Below are 17,195 nucleotides of genomic sequence, written 5' to 3'. Positions count from 1 at the left end.
TATGGTTTGAGTTGGGCTACAAATAATGCATCGAGTGGTATTTGGTTTATAAGGAAGTTGTTTATAGATCAATGTGTTTCTAACAAGACAATTCTCTAAGGTTGGGCTTATACTTGTCCCCATCCTTGAATAACTCTTGTATGGTTTGATAGATTTACAATTTCCATGAGCAATCAACGGATCTCTAACAAGGAATGTTTGAGAAGCCTTTTCTCTTTAACACGGTTTGAATAGTCATGTTATCATAGTTGGACTTTAATGGAACATTTTTTATATAAGCTTTCGTGCACCTCTTTATCTACTTCATTCCCTTCAATCATACCTATACACTTAACCTTATTCTATCTATCATTGTATTTTACAGATATATATATATTTTTTTTTATCCCAATTTGCCTACTAATGTTAAGCTAGTAATTGTAAGAATCAACCTTCTCTCACTTAATGGATTGATAAGTTTGTTCTCAATGGGGGGTTCTAGATATCCTTTAAGCTAAGAATAAGATTGGGCTATCATTTACAAAGATGACTATTTATCATTATATTTTATAGAAATTTCTTATTTCTAGGCCCTAATTGGCCTGATCCGGATACACCTACTCCTTAGGCTCTTATATTGGTTAGCACATATAGTATTTCTTCACGTCCTCGACGCAACACCTCGTGTTCCTCCGTGGAAACCTCAACTCTATGTAGAGACTAGAGGATCAAGGGTGAAAGTTGGAGTTATTAGGGCTATACACTTGTGTATTCTATTCAACTTAAGAAAATTAAGTATTTGTACCAAAACCCTAAAACATGCATTTGGAAAACTATTCTAACATTAATTTTACAAAAATGCCCCTAAAAATATTAAAAATGGAATAAAAATAGTGAAAAATTTGTCCAAATTTTGAATGCTTGAAGAGGAATGTTTGAACGCTTTTTAGATTGTTTGAATGTTTCCTTACTCAACATTTGAACACCCTATAGAACATTTGAATACTACATCTGGAAGTCCGAATGTCCTAACCCATGTTTGTGTTTGTTTTTTTCTTCAAAATTAACACCTAGCAATCTTTCATGGTCATTCTTTAAATATCGATGACATCAAATAAATACGTACTTCAAGAATTATCAACTTTGAAGCAACTTAAAATTGAATGAAACTAATAAGACCCTTGGAAGTATGATGCGTCTTCAGCAAGAAATGAAACAAAATTGCCAACATAATACTATTATATCGACAAAGGCTATATGTGGAGAGGCTGAAGACATCTTATGAAAAAAAAAATAGGAATTGATAAGGACCTTAGGTTTGATGGTTCCACCATGGCATCTTGGCAATGCTATTGGGACATAATTAAAAATGAGGTGATAAGCCTTTTCAAGGAATTCTGAGTTTGGCTCCTTTGATAGAAACCTAACTGCTATATAATTTTTTTTTGTTCGGTATTAGTTCTTAAGGCATTACAAAAATCTTAAGAAGTTCAAATCTATCAGTCTAGTACATATTTAGTATTAGGAACTTTTTCTCTTATCCGATGTGGGATGTATAAGACACAACGACCATATTGTGTATCCCATGGGATTGCAAGACCACTCACAGACAAAAACACCTTGTGGGGTTGGACAAACAAAGATACACATTGAGATTAGGGATCGGCTCTGATATCATTTATTTCTATTCTTTTACGTAGATATGTCCAGTTTAGGTCTAATGGACCCTCATTGCTTTAAAATACATCTACATGGTTAAGAAAAACCAATTACATATACGTTGTTAGGAACTTTTTTCCTTATCCGATGTGAGATATTACGGAAACCATGTGAATTGAAACTTTCTTCTATCAATGATGGTGAGATGGGATTTGGCTAAAAGTGGATTACTTGGATTAAATGTTTCATTTCATCAATGAGGCTCTTGGCAAATTTTGAATGTATCTTTCATAGCAAATGAAGCAATTGATTCAAGGTTGAATAAATCAAGGAAGGGTTAGTGTTCAATATGGACATTAGTAAAGACGAGTTTTAGGTGGGTTTATGGAAAAAACAATGAGGAGTGGTTGGGAGACGTTCTAAGCTAAGACTACCTTGGTAGTGGGAGATCGGGAGAGAGTTAGGTTCCACAATGATGTGTGGTGTGGGGAATCTCAATTGAGCACCCTTGACCCTGGTGTGGGAGTTTGTTTGGCCCCACAAGGTGTGGATGTTTATTTGGTTCTATAATCTTATGGGACAAATGAGGATATTATGTTTGCATGGGGCCGGTGATTGTGATATTCCACATCCAATAAGAGAAAAAGTTTTTGAAACTATTTATGTAAGAGTTCCTTTTAACCTTATAGACTCATTTTAAAGCCATGAAGTCCTTTTGAACCTAGAGTAGACAATATCTACACGGTTGGAAGCGGATTGTTACTCTCAAGCAGTCAATTTAAGCATTAAAGGAGTCTTATTTTATTTATTTGATTTCTGGTTCTCTTTTTCTTGTGGTCAAAGAAGTCTTCTTCATGTGAATCCTATGTCTTTGTCAGGTTTCATTGACTATTTGAGTCCTTACTAGGAAATTGGATTTTCTTAAAAAATCTTCTTTTTTTAGCTTAGATTAAGATCATCAGACCGGTAAGTTCAATCAAATTAAGAAGGAATGAATTTCTTTTGTGATTCCTTCTTTCCGCTCTTCGCGGTTTGGTGTTGATGTGTTAATCCCCTTTAAGCACTCATTGTGTACTCCTTGTGTACATGGGGCATCCCTTTTTATTCATCTAACTGACCCTTTCTTGCTATTAAAAAAAGAAGGAAAAAAAAAAAAAAGTGTCAAAAAAGGATCAATCTAGTTGATTTTAATCTAGAAAGCGTTGAAGGCTGCTCAAGTTGAGTCCAGTTACCCTAGTCTATCTTGTGAAACACATTGGGTATCTGCTTTGACAGCACAAGCATTAGCAGTCATAATCCTCTGAACACTGGATTGGATTGATAACTATACTTTCTTCCTGATTCAGTAGAATACCCTGAATTTCATCAGGCACATGGACAATAAAAGGATTCGATTCCCTTTTCCTTGTTGCAGCGAAGTGCAGTGGTAGAAACGAACAATAGTAGCTTGCTCTGTGTTTGCAATATAGCTGTCTATAACCAGTGCCTTTTCTTTACAACTTAATTTTGTTAATTGTTATTTATATCTTGTAGATATATTTTCATTTGCTTATTGGTTATGTTCTATCCATGTTTCATTCTAGATCTTCAGTTATTTGCTTACTCTTATACCACTACTGCTTCTATTCTCTTGTTACTTTGCTTATAATTCCTTGTAGGCACCACTTAAATTTGTTAATTGTTACCTTTTACTTACTGGAGATATTCTCATAGCTTATTAGTAGTATATGTTATTCCCGGACTTTGATCTGGCTACTGTTTTCATTGCCTTGCTGCTTCACTTATAAAGGCATCTTGCTGGTTTTTTTCCTTTTAAATCATAGTTATATCATTAGCATTAATCCGTTTGGGATTCTTGGTGGAATAGAAGTTACCATGGACTCTTATTTGTCTGTATGTTAACAAGGAGCTCTTTGTTTTCATTTGGTTTTATTTTCTTATAGTTCATTGTATCATGTAGAACTCCAGTCTTGAGGCTCTAATTCGAAGTTTTCAGCTTGCGTTTTCCTTGAGGTGCATTTCTCTTGGAAAAGGAGGTAGGTCCTCTACAACCAATTAGTAATTGTTGTTTTATAGGCGCTTATTTTTTGGATCTATGAGATTTTTTGGCCATATCAGCATATATCCCTCTTTACTTTTGATATGAAACAAGAATAGTATCACATATAGAAAACAAATAATTAAGGATAAGTATAGGAAATCCTTTGGGCAAATAGAACTGCATGAAGAAAGGAAAAGGAAGAAAAGAATGTAAACATTTACCTCAAGGTAAAGGCAGAAGTACATCCAGTGAAATCTCAAGAGGGGGACGAAGTCCCCAAAACACTCAATAGAGGAGATGGCTTCTTTATTGGCTAGCCTGTCAACTTCCTAGTTGGCCAATCAAGACTTCCAAGTGAATCAGAAACCAACATCATTAGAAAGATCCACAACCAGGACTCGATCAAAGGGGCCATATTTCCTATGGTTTCTCTTGAGGGGCCATGTTTTGCTTGTTTGAGCAAACCCTGATAAATATATTTTATTCAAGTAGGAGGAACAAACTGAAGGATCCTTCTTTTTATCGATGGGTTAATGTTACTCTAATTAACTCACATTGTGGTTGGACCTGATAGATAATGTTATTGTAGGTAGCATTTGTGGGATAATCTCTTCAACTGATGCTCCTCTCTCAATTTTGCAGGAACACTGCCTCCATCTCGACGTAGATCTCTCTTCACCTTGGCAAATTCTATGATTATTTTCTCATCAAAAGCCTATAATATACTTCCTCTTGTTCCTTGTGCTAAGGCTGCACTTACAGATAAAACGGTATGTGCCTTGTTTGGACTAGCCACAGCATGAAAATTTCTGTTATCTCTTTCTGCTTGGTAATATTAATGGTTACTTTTCCTGCTTTTAATGTGCAAATTCATGTAATCTATTCCCTAAAGGAGGTCCATATGGTACCAAATAGTTTGACCTTAGCGATCAGGTTTACTTCAGTTTAACCTTTATTATACTTATTCCCCAGGTTGATCCTTTTCTACGGTTGATTGATGATAGAAAGTTGCTAGCTGTTAAACCTGGAGTAGAAAACCCAAAAAATGTTTATGGATCAAAAGAAGATGATGATGGTGCTCTGAAGTCACTTTCTGCTATAGAAATAACTGAAAATCAGAGTAAAGAATCCTTTGCTTCCATGGTAGTGAAGATGTTGGGAAAATCAGAGGTAACACTCAGAGTGTGTTTGGCAGTGATTTTAAAAAATGTTTCTATAATTTTTAATACTTGAAAGATAAAAAATTTTAAGTGTTAAAAAGACCAAAAATACTTTCTAGAATTATTGTCAAATGCGAGCGCTTTTAATATTTCTAATACTTCGAAAATTTTTATCATTGAAGTGTTAAAAATACTAGAAACGCTTTTTAGAATCACTCCCAAACACACTCTCACACTGCTTATTATTATTTGAATCATTCACTCGTAATTTATTAGAATCAGAAAGCTAATTTACCAGAAAGATTAAAATGCTGACTTTGAGATCTTTTTGCAGCCTGAGTCTTCCGCCATAAGGGAGCAATTGGTTCATGATTTTTTGCCGGTTGATGTATGTCCAATGGGAGCTCAGTTCTTCACAGAGGCACCAGGGCAAATTTATCAATCTGGTACAGAGGACAAAAAATCTCCTGATGAGGTAATTAACCTGCTTTCAGTTTCTTTTTATTTTTTTTATTTTTTTAAAGAGACGTACTCAATGTGCAGTTGCCTCCTTTACTTTCAATGGATGATGATGCTATACCTGAGGCATTTGAAAGTCAAACAGGGCCTAATTCTCAGCTGGCTCTGGTCAATCATAGCCTCCTGAGTGCTGATCAACTTCTAGAAACGGTATATTGGCAAGCCTGTTGAAATTCACCAAATTTCTTTAAATCAATCTTAACTGTAACTTTAGCTGAGAAGATGAAATGAAACTCATGCAGGTTGTAGAGACAAGTCAAGTTGGAAGGTTCTCAGTCTCTAGTCCACCTGATGACATGTCTTACAAGGAAATGGCCAGCCACTGTGAGGAACTTCTAAAGGAAAAGCAGCAGAAGATGTCCACTTTCATGATTGCCCAACAGAGCCAAGAAATTTCAAATACCTTCCCCAGCAATTATGACCGGGTAAGTCCTAAAACCTGGTCTTGTATTTTATCCAAAACACCAGACATTTGTCAGGAAACTGTTGAAATTTTTGTAAATGGAAATCCCAAGAAAAAACTCTGATTCTTTCATCGAATATCTACATGCAAGTACATGAACATAGAACCTGCATGTAGAGTTGTAACTTGGTTGGTTGGAAAACACTCAACATGAACCTGAACCCAATCCAACCTCTAACCCAATGTGCTCTCACTCTTATTAGTTTAAAATTACTTGAACCTTGGCTGAATCCCAACTTGAGTATTAAACATGCCTCCTCAAACCTGTCCAAACTTTGGGTTGGGCTCGAGTCAGTGGAGCTCAACTGACTCCATGATGGTTTATCTTATCAAGACTGATCGATATAATTTTGAAACCATTTGAAACTGCAGCCTGGAAACCCCTTCCTTGATGAAGATACCAGTGATATTTCAGAACAACCATCCAATGGGGCTGGGTTAGTGCTGTGCGCAGCTGAGTACCACAACCATCCCTACTTCTTCAGGCTACCGGCATCAAGCCCATATGACAATTTTCTCAAGGTTGCTGGTTGTTGATTCCATAAACCACACAGAATGAAGTATCATTAATAGCTGTTTTTGCAAACCATTCTGCAGTTGAAACAGCAGTTTCTGAACTGCTTATCAATCCAGGTTCTGATTCCTTCGCCTATTCATTTGTTCATTCATTCATTTTTGTATTCTTTTTCAAATGGAGAGGGTTTTTCTGAGAAACCAATCTGCTTCTGCTTCTGTAAATGTGTAAGGGTGCCTCTGCTTCGAGCTGTATATTGATTTCACAATTTTTTTTCTTCTTCTTTTTCTGCGTTTTCTTTCCACCGTTGAGATGTGAGAAGTTTGTAAAGCTTTAAGTGCCCGAAACAAAGAAATTAAAGCATGATTTATTATTAATTTATGTATGCAATCGCTTTGGTTTCTAGTAATGTTCATGAGTCTTTTCTTCTCCATGCCCTGTGCTTCAAGTTATAATTCAAGTGGGTTGAGTTGCTAGTCAAACCAACACCAACCAAAATTAAGAGTTTGTTAGACTGTGGTTTTGAAAAATATTTCTAACACAAAAAACATAAAAAATATTTTAAAAGAAAAATAAGATATTTTTCAAAATTTAGAAAATATTTTTAAAAAGTTGAAAAATCACTTATAATATTTATGGGATAGGCGTGAAACTTAGACAACCCGACCCGATCCCGACATTTTGAATGGGTTTGAACAATCATTTTCAATACTCAAGTTGGGGTAGGGTTATGTTTTTTCAACTCGAACTCAATTTGGGTTGGGTTTGGGTTAAAGTTCGAACAACCAAAGTCTAACCTAAACCTGATTTAATGTGTTTATAACACTTATAATGCATCTTATCCTATATAATAATATTTATTTTCTTTTTCTATTTTTTTAAATATCAAATTATATTATATCATATATTTTTCATTTTTTTAGAAAGCATATAAGTTTATATTTATTCTTTTGTTGCTATTTTTGAAATTTTATATTATTTAATATTTAAAATTTCATATAAATACATTAAAAAATATGGATTTTGAATTATGAATTCCAATCAATCTGAGTCTAACATGATCAATTCGAGTATAATTTGAACAACCTGAACTTAATTTAAGTTTACGAAAAATAATGTTGAGTTGGACTTCGGTTGAGCACCTTAAGTTAGAATTCGAATTGGATTGGACTTACATTGATCGTTTCTTAATTTAAGTTGGGTTCAAGTTAATCATCAACCTAACAAACCTATCAAAGTTGCAACCTTCAAAAACATTTCTAGAGAAAATACTTTCACTAGAAGCACTCTAAGAAAATTTTTGATCACAACCCATTCCAAGAATGCTCAATCCAAGTCTAATTTGATTTGATTTTTCTAAATTTTGTTTGAGCTTAAGTTACGCTTGGATTAGCTAGTATAATAACAATAATAAGATGGCATTTAAAGATGATGATAAAAATAAGTAAATAATTTATTTATTTTTATAATAAAATAAAATAATATATAGTATAATTATGACCTAACATTTTTTCCTTTAAAGAAATAAAAGATGATATAAAATGAATATTATCATCGTATATGATAATATAAATTATAAATATAATAAAAATTTAAATTTAGATTATAATTGATTAAACCTTACCTTAACCCCAATTGAATTAAAATTCGGTTAAAAGAATTCAATTAAAGCTAGAGAAAGTATCAAAAATGATTCCATTCAAAAAGTTGGATTTGGATTGGGTCAACCCACACAAGTTGTTGGATGGGCTGGCCTTGGGCCTGGACCTATGGGTTTATTTCAGTGGATATAAACTTTGGGCCAAGTTAAAATTTTGATGAGACAGAGTTGTAAGCAGCAAGTCACACCAAGACAACGAGTGCTTAGCCTAATTTTTAAAAGCATTTTTATTTGTTCCTGAAAAACACATTTATTGACAAAATCCAACGCATGGCGCCTTTCGCCGTATTTTCTAAAACTTCCATTTAAAACCCGTTTTTTATTTTTTAACTTAAAAATAATTTTTTAAAATAAATTAAAAAAAATATGACCAAATAGGCTCATATTTTCCTTTTGTTTTTAAAAACATGTGAAAACAATTCCTATTTTTAAGAAAAAATTGTTCTTTATTTCACTTTGTTTTTAAAAATTATTTAAGGATAACAACAATCAAATAATGTTAAAAAATTTTAAAAATAATTTTTTATTTTTAAAACATAGAAAATTGTTTTTAAATCACAGGGTGACCGTTTTTCTAAATATTAGAAATGTTAATATATATATATATATATATATATATATATATATATGAATTAGTTTCAAATAGAGTAATATTTATTTTTAAAAATCATTATTTCAAATTTTTATTAAGTTCTGTTTGGTCATGTTTTCTTAAATTTGTTTATATTTTTTTTACTTAAAAACAAGTTTTAGAGAACATGATCAAACGAGTCTATATTTTTCTTTTATTTTTAAAAATTGATGAAAACAACTCATACATGTTTTCTAAAAATTATTTTCTATTTCATTTTATTTTTAAAAATAATTTACAAAAAACAATAGTGAAACAGTATTATAAATTTTTATTTTCTATTTTCAAAAACAAAAAACTGTTTTTAAATTATACAACCAAACGGACTTTAAAATTTAATCACAATTTCATAAAATTAAATTTTCTATTGTAATTATAATTATAATATACTGTTAATATAAAAGTTGGTGTGCTTAAATTTTTTTCTTCATAATTCATATTAATTATTTTATTTTTTATTTCTTCAATTTATTTTTCTGTGATTTTGTTTTAAAAAAAATACCACAAAAATAAATTTTCAGGTCTGTCCCTGTTTCCCCTCTCCATAAATACGACCCTCTCTGGATTCTCCTTCCATTTCACGAGCTCTGGAAAGTTCCAGATCCAATTTCACAGTAAGTTCATGCTCTCTTTGACAATCTGTTTGTTTTACGAGAAACCTGAGGAAAGTAGAAGAAAAGTCAAAAATTTTCGAACTGTAATCTTTTTGCTCAATTTGATTTTCTGTTGAGTGGAAGTCAACTGAGCCAAGATAGTCCTGTACGTCTCTGTAGATGGAGAAAGAGATGTGGTCTTTGATTCCTTTTGTTTCCTGCATTTTCTCGGCTATCAAACGGCTTCAATTATCTCCGCTTTGGACTGTATTGTTTATTCGGTTAACAGTGCCAGTTTCGTTGCTCTTTTGAAAACTTGAAAACTTGAATCGGATTTTTTGTGTTGTTCTGGTTTATCGAGATTGAAGTCGCAAATAACTGAAGCTTTATGATTCAGATTTAGAAGTTCTTTTGCTTTCCTACATTTTCTCGGCAGCCAAGCAGTTTGATCAGCTCTGCTCTTAACGTAGGGGCAATTTTGGATGTTTCATTTTCTAATTTGATTATAGGACTGATTTTTGTTTGCTTGAATTTTAGGTATTTGTGGAGAAATCTGTGAACAAGACCGTGCTTGTTGATTTGAAGAATGGAGGATGTGGAGGAGCTGCAAAGTCAAAAACCTGGTGATACTTCAACTCTAGCTTTGTTCTGAGCAATAGTGTGTGTGAATTCAAATATGTACTTTTGGTCTATATTTATCAGTTATATTGATGGAATGGAAGACCTGTTTCGCGTAAGATCCAGAAGATTTGCAAATTGTGCATTTTTCCAGTCTTTAGGTGCAGATGTTTGTGACTTTCTACTTAAATAGGATTTGGCTTTTTGAATGTTAAATGCTCTGTAAAATGAAATATACAACTATAGAAGGGTGATTCTAATGGTGCATGATTGGTTTTTTGTTGAGTATGGTGGCTTTGATGTGCTTATTGGTAATGATATCTATAGATCATTAGATATGGTTGCAGCCCATTTTAATAAATTATATGCTCTTAGAAGGGAATTGAGAATCAATTTTGAACTTAGCAGCTTTAACCATGGGTTAGTTACAAGGATGCGCACCTTAAATTCTATTGTTCTACAATTTATTTATATTAGTGTTCCCATTTGAGTTTGGTGTCTCACTTTATTTATGCTTTTAGGTTGTTATCCAGAAGATAGCAAGCTTGGATCTCTAAGTGTAATCTTGTTATAAGCAATGTACATTTTGAATAGGATTTTTTACAATGCTCATAACCTATAAAAAGTGGATTCTTTTAGTAAGAAAATATAGGAGGTGGCTGAAAATTTCTGATTGATATGCTATTAGTATATCTTCCTTTATTTTCTTTGTATTGTTTATTCCAAATAATTTAAACCAATAATTATCTCTGCTTATTATAGTTTTTTTGATAACCGAGGAACCTTCCATGGCCCCTGAGGACTCTCCATGGGGACCCAAACCTCGGGGTACTGACCGCCCCGCAACAACCAGCACCGGGTAAATTCAGGGTCTGAAAATAATCCTTAATTAGAACTAGTAACTTTTAGATACTGCCAATAGTCAAATAAACAGTTTCCACATCATTTCTGCTACCATTCTCCTCAAAATATATCAATATTTTCCCTCATTGTGATGTTAGAATGAATTAAACAAATCCACATGTTTTAAACATCATCAACAGGCTGTAAAGACACATTCAGAAACATCAAATTAATACATAATGAATACCTGAAAGGTGACCTAGCATTTAGAGTAACATCATATACAAGCGTAAGATATGTTCATTACAAAACTGTGTTCTTTGCTTTCATCTTAATTTAACCTAAATATTGGGAGGAGAGAGAAAAGTATTGCTTTTACTTCTGCCTATACTGGAGGCATCTTGCTGAACAGAAATAATCTGGTTCTTCCCCCTGATGATATGTGATGGAGACTTGTGTCTCTACAACATTATGAGAACTAACAATATCCTGTATTCCTTACAGATCAGGACGATGAAAATGAAATAGTTACTGAAAATGCAGCATTTGTGCATGGGGAACCTCTTCAAGATGGTACGGGTCCTCCAAAAGTTGATTCTGAAGTGGAAGTTCTTCATGAGAAAGTCACAAAGCAAATCATGAAGGAAGGTCATGGTCAGAAACCATCCAAATACTCAACATGTTTCTGTAAGTATCATAGGTTCATGTAGTACTGTACTTATGACATGTTTGCTGTGGGTATTGATGTTTTTTTATCTTCTTTCTAGCTTCATTTTTGCATCAATTGCTTGAGAAACCAGAAATTCCCCAAAGCCATGTCTGATGCACAGTTATTACTACAAGATCCAAGCAACACCATACTTGATCTGGCTAGAATGCCCTTTTATGATGTCAGGTGTCTCCTATCTGGCATTGAATGTCTTATGGAGTGGTAGTTTTACCATTTCACCCATTTAGATTCTTATTGAAACTCTGATCATTATAATTTAAAGAATTCAAGTTATCTAGGGCATGTGAAAAGCTTTAAACAAACAACTAAGGCATCCCACTTATGGACATTGACCCATGTGATTAAACTTGGCCCTTAGTAAGGTTTAAAATTCTTGAAACACTAGGAGAAGTTAACACATCAATTTCTCTCATTTAACTAAATCTCAAATGGAAGCTGCCATTGCGTTTTAAAATTTTAGGCTTTTAATCATTGATCTCAAATATATGCATATTTTCGTTTGGAAATGATTTTTTGTTTTTTTTTTGGATAGGTATTTTTGTTTAGAAACATTTGAAGAGAATGAATTCTGTTCTCATTGATTAGCAGTTCAGGACCTCTTTTAGAAGTCAAGTTTCCCTATAATGTTGAACCTGAACTAATTACAGTTCCATTACATAAGCTGATTTTAAGTTTACCAATAAAGGCAACTAATAGATTTGCTTTCTTGGTCTTTGTTTCCTAAATTATGTCTGTTTTGTGTAGATTCAGAGGAAATGTTTTCTGAAAAATTCATTCGGAAGTTTCTTCTCTCACTTTTTTTTTTTTTTGGGGTGAAGTTTGAAGAGAGATATGTGTATCATTTTTGGTGTTAAAGTAAATTCACAGGGATTTTTTTTTTGTCTGGAAAATCATTTTTTAAGCATCTGCATCATTTTAAATAGTAGTTTTTTGGACCTATTGTTATATTACATATTTTTGTTGAAACATATTCCATTACATTAAACACTTGTTTCAGAAAATGAATAGAAGAGCATGCTATGAGCTAAAAGGCTTTCTATAGATGCTTTTCCATGTTTTGTCATGTTGTTTGTAGACATCCTTGAAGTGAGTAATTCTGATTTTAGAATTTTACAGTGATAATATCCATCATCTTCAGATTTATGTAAGAAAAATTTATTTGGATAATGAATAGAAGAGCATGCTATGAGCTAAAAGGCTTTCTATAGATGATTTCCCATGTTTTGTCATGTTGTTTCTAGACATCCTTGAAGCGAGTAATTCTGATTTTAGAATTTTACAGTGATAATATCCATCATCTTCAGATTTATGTAAGAAAAATTTATTTGGATAAATTTGAATTCCAAGAAGAAGAAAGGCTAATTTATTTGTTTCTAAAAGGGACCTTTGAACTTCAATGTTCCTTCATAGGCTTGTTAAGAATTGCTGACTCTGTAATCCATTCTGAGCAATTAATCGCATTTGTCATGTAGTGCATTACAGGGCATGGACTGAAAGCACCCAGCACAAGTTTGAAGACACATGGAATGAACAACGTCCAGTTGAAATAGTCATAGGAAAAGGTGTGTGCCTAATTAATTCTGTTATTATTTTACATTTTATATAGATCCTTTCTTTTACATTTTTTTTTTTTGAAAAAAAAAATAAAATTCCCTCTTGGTTGTAGAGGATTTCCTTCTATTTTACTTTGTTTTCCTCTCCTCTAAGTTTTAAGGACTATTATGTTGTGGCATTCTGTTACTCAATTGAGGTGCCAATATACATGGAGGGTGATAAGGGCATACCAATCATTTAGTGGTAGTCTTCTTTTCTTGGAGTTAATTGTATATGGATTGCAAAAGCTCAAGCAGAGGCTCAATAGCTCTGGAGGAAATGTCAAAATGCAACTGATATTATCAAGAACTTAAATGGATAATGCAGTTGTATGGTTAAATTCTCAGATAAAAACAAGCATATTACTGAGTATGCTACAAATCAGCTCAAGATAAAGCCTCATCCAACTACTTGGTTATAGGATTTTTTTTTCCCTCTCTTTTGGATGGTAATTCTCATAGGATTAATTAAAGTTTTCTCTTCTTTGCCCTTGATACTTTTTCTAATTCTGTTTCTTTTCCTCAACACTTTGTCTCTGTCATTTTTTAAAATCTGAGATGGTTACATTTGAAAGAAAGAAGAGAAGGATATTTATGAAAATCCTGTTGGTGCTCTGTGTAAGAGAATAAAAATTGTCCATGGTCTTGAAGAGAAATTTCCAATTGATCCTTGTATTGTCTACTTTTCAAGTCAAAACACTGGGTGTCTTTAGGGGGATGATGAAAAATAAGTCTGTTTAGTGCCATTAATGTGGCTGTCACTTTGTCTGTTCTTGTTAAACTTGTGAAGCCCCCTTTTCTAGGATTTGGCTCCTCTGGATTTACTTTCTCTCTGTTTATATCCATTTACCTAAATTTCTCACCATGCTGGCTATAGGGAAAATGACCGGGTTTCATTATATGTATGGTTCAGCTTATATGGTAGCTTTACGAAAAGCGTCATATTGCAATCAATTTTAATTATTTAATTTGTATGCTCCTATTCAGATATACTTTTATCAGTGGCAAAATTAAAGTAAAATAAAAGTAAATGCAAAGGAACAAAGATTCGTTTATTGGCCTCTGCTTTTACTGCTGTTTCCACTCTTAGGAGAAAACCATCGCAAAGCAGCAAGATTCATCTACTGGCCCTAGCCCTTCTTACTACTGTTTCCACTCTTAGGACCTCTCTTTCTCTTCCTCACCCTTTCTTTCTCCCCCACTTCATTTCACCCTCCCTCTCCTTCTCCCTCTCTCTTTTTCTATGTTTGTGTAACGTATGTTGAGCAATCCATGGTTTGGATTTTTAAATCCTTGAAGCACCTTTTAATCAATCTTGATCATAGAGTGAAGCAAGCATTTGATTTTTATATTAACAAGTTTTAACTAGATAGAGAATTATAGATGAAGTAAACATTGTGTTTCAGGTCAGTTTGAAGCCATACAAATGAAGACGCACTTGTTTGGCCTGTCAATAAACAACCCTAAGTCAGATTTTTTATTTGGCCTATCAACAAACAACATTTAGATTTTAGAAAACCTCTAGCTTGGTTTCTGGGTCCATACTGAGGCTGGGAGAAAATGCAGGATAATAACATAAGTTCCTTGTTTGTATGTGATCAAATAGGGGTGCTGGAGCTATTTTCCATGAGCAGAATTAAGTAGGACCCAAGTTTCAGATAGGAATACTATGCCTGAGTCCATTTCCTCTGGTCAAACCAGATCGAATAGATAAATTCCCTCTGAAATTGATGATGCTCATATGCTCCAATACTGGTTTTATGTTTGAATTGATGCATTTGAGAGCCCAACATATGCAGTGCAATTTACTTTTAAACATGATACGAAATATTCATAATTATTCTTTTGGAACAGAGAAAAAAGAAATGACAGGATTGGCTATTGGTGTCTCCAACATGAAGTCTGGTGAACGTGCCCTTTTACATGTGGGTTGGGAATTGGGCTATGGGAAAGAAGGAAGTTTTTCTTTCCCGAATGTTCCGCCTATGGCAGATATTTTGTATGAAGTTGAGCTTATTGGCTTTGATGAAACTAAAGAGGTAAGTTTCTCCTTCATGATTTTCCAAAGTTTCTTTATTGCTGTTTCCTGCCTAAACTTCATTGTATGCGAGCTCATTATAGAATTCAATATATGAACCTACAAGCAACGCATGTTACAGGGGAAAGCACGTGGTGACATGACGGTGGAGGAAAGAATTGGAGCAGCAGACCGAAGAAAGATGGATGGAAATGTTTACTTCAAGGAGGAAAAACTAGAGGAGGCTATGCAACAGTATGAAATGGTTACATACTTGCTCCTCAGTCAATATTGGTGTTTTGAGTTTATGCAGATTTTCTTCCTCTTTTGACAAAGTCCCTTTTTTTAACCAGGCCATAGCATATATGGGAGATGACTTCATGTTCCAGTTGTTTGGGAAGTACCGTGACATGGCTTTGGCTGTGAAGAATCCATGCCACCTTAACATGGCAGCATGCCTGATAAAGCTGAAGCGCTACGAAGAAGCCATTGGTCAATGCAGCATTGTATGTATAATCTTTGTGGACAAATCATGTCTTCTATTTTATATGCTTTTGATTGTTCTTATCATCTCTGGAAACTACAGTGTGGAAGAAGAAAATCCTTGGGGTTTTCTATAAAATAAACAATTAGAAGCCATGAATCAACTAACCTTTGTTTGATAGATTGATTAAACCTACTTATTGGGTCAGTTGGGCAAAATGTACTGAAATATAATGAAGTTTGGCTTAACCACGCGCTGTAAATCTTAAGGAGAACTTGCTTTCTAGATAAATCCTTGAAAACTCATCAAAGTCTTCAACCGCTCCTTTATGATAAATTATAATTTTTGAAAAACTTGAAATTAATATTTAGTTGTTTGTATTCCATTATAGTGCAACCCTTATATGTTAGTTAATAAGTCATAACATTGCCCAATAGAGCCCCTATACCATGTGTTCTTCATATCTATTTTATTGTGGCATTTTGCTACTTCTTTTGCGCTTTAATACAATTTCCGAGGATTGTTTTAGAAGGAAACCAAGATGAAGCACTCCTCTTTCCTGATACTTTGAAAATATCTTATGCTTTCTTTGTTCTTTGGGTTTCTTCTCTTTACGTGTCCCTAATCCAAAAAAAGCTTCCACTCAGTGCTTTTTGTTAGGTTCCTTACCTTTACTAAGCATAAGATGTAGAAGCTACCAATGAACACATGATGTGGTACTGTTACCAGGTTAGGACGATGCTAATAAACTACATTTTGCAACAATAGTGTTGAAACTGGGCTGTTATTGTTGATCCATAAAATGTTGTTTGTAAATTGGAACTAAGACAAGGGGTGAAGCCATGATGGCCTCTCTCTCTCTCTCTCTCTCTCTCACACACACACACACACACATTATTGTTCTCTCTTGCATGCACACACATGTTATTATTCTTTCTCTCATGCACACACACACACACACACAGTATTGTTCTTTCTTATCAACTGAGGACAGGATGTCAGATGACTTACTCAATTGGATGATGGGGTCTTAGGTATTGGCAGAGGATGAAAACAATGTCAAGGCATTATTTAGACGAGGAAAAGCTAGAGCAGAACTTGGGCAAACAGATGCTGCCCGTGAGGACTTCAGTAAGGCCCGTAAATATGCACCTGAAGACAAAGCCATTTCAAGGGAGTTACGTTTGCTTGCAGAACATGACAAGGCTGTTTATCAGAAGCAAAAGGAGATCTACAAAGGAATCTTTGGACCACCACCTGAACCCAAACCCAAGAAAACTAATTGGCTAATCCTCTTCTGGCAATGGCTCGTGTCATTACTCTATTCCCTCTTCAAACGGGAAAGACACAAAGCTGATTAATCTGAGCTCTGCAATAACCAGTTGATCTGTAAGAAAATTTACTTACAAAACTGGTGGTCGATAGATTATTGTTAAATGTTGCTGATGACTCCCAGTCTTCAATGTTCAGCTGTAACTTCTGAACTTGTTCTATAATATGCCTGGAAATGCTTGTGAACGACTTGAGTGAATTGCACCTATTGTATGACCTTTTATCTTTTTGGGGAACTTGATGCTTCTTTTTCTCTCTTCCTTTTCGTCATTGTCTCATCTAAAACAAGTTTTGATTCTCTTTCTGTAAACATTTGGAATGGAGTCTAGTTCAAGTTTCTCTAAGGGATCATCGTTAGGG

General features: G+C 33.9%; 2 protein-coding genes across 4 annotated transcripts in view; both read left to right on the top strand.

Moving 5' to 3' along the window:
* The window catches only part of LOC100265428 (protein SEMI-ROLLED LEAF 2), a 36,157-nt gene extending 29,413 nt beyond the window's left edge, over positions 1-6,744 (top strand). For both annotated transcript variants that reach the window (XM_002277673.5, XM_059741407.1), the window contains 7 exons: positions 3,599-3,674; positions 4,322-4,449; positions 4,652-4,849; positions 5,174-5,314; positions 5,383-5,508; positions 5,601-5,783; positions 6,194-6,744. In XM_002277673.5, the coding sequence (XP_002277709.2) occupies positions 3,599-3,674; positions 4,322-4,449; positions 4,652-4,849; positions 5,174-5,314; positions 5,383-5,508; positions 5,601-5,783; positions 6,194-6,358 (1,017 nt within the window). In that variant the 3' untranslated portion in view covers positions 6,359-6,744. The remainder of the gene's footprint in view (positions 1-3,598; positions 3,675-4,321; positions 4,450-4,651; positions 4,850-5,173; positions 5,315-5,382; positions 5,509-5,600; positions 5,784-6,193) is intronic.
* Positions 6,745-8,963: 2,219 nt separating this feature from the next.
* LOC100253308 (peptidyl-prolyl cis-trans isomerase FKBP42) lies at positions 8,964-17,071 on the top strand. 2 transcript variants are annotated; one of them, XM_002277609.4, is made up of 8 exons: positions 8,964-9,240; positions 9,757-9,842; positions 11,185-11,367; positions 12,883-12,972; positions 14,857-15,041; positions 15,162-15,284; positions 15,373-15,525; positions 16,538-17,071. In XM_002277609.4, exons 2-8 carry the CDS (start codon positions 9,806-9,808, stop codon positions 16,862-16,864), a joined length of 1,098 nt encoding a protein of 365 aa, XP_002277645.1. In that variant the 5' UTR covers positions 8,964-9,240; positions 9,757-9,805; the 3' UTR covers positions 16,865-17,071. The 2 variants fall into 2 exon arrangements, with proteins under 2 accessions (XP_002277645.1, XP_010659403.1); XM_010661101.3 differs by having other exon boundaries at positions 9,212-9,685.
* The last annotated feature ends 124 nt before the right edge of the window (positions 17,072-17,195 follow it).

The sequence above is a fragment of the Vitis vinifera genome, chromosome 13, assembly GCF_030704535.1.
Source record: "Vitis vinifera cultivar Pinot Noir 40024 chromosome 13, ASM3070453v1".
NCBI classification, from domain to species: domain Eukaryota; kingdom Viridiplantae; phylum Streptophyta; class Magnoliopsida; order Vitales; family Vitaceae; genus Vitis; species Vitis vinifera.
Note: the sequence above shows the minus strand (reverse complement) of the source record. Positions and strands in the feature narration are given on the sequence as shown.

Bases quoted from the DNA above. Each gene is read 5' to 3' on its own strand.
- LOC100253308 (XM_002277609.4), top strand. From the start codon at position 9,806: ATGGAGGATGTGGAGGAGCTGCAAAGTCAAAAACCTG. The intron at 15,042-15,161 runs GTAAGTTTCTCC...CGCATGTTACAG, and splicing joins GCTTTGATGAAACTAAAGAG to GGGAAAGCACGTGGTGACAT. The intron at 15,285-15,372 runs GTTACATACTTG...TTTTTTAACCAG, and splicing joins CTATGCAACAGTATGAAATG to GCCATAGCATATATGGGAGA.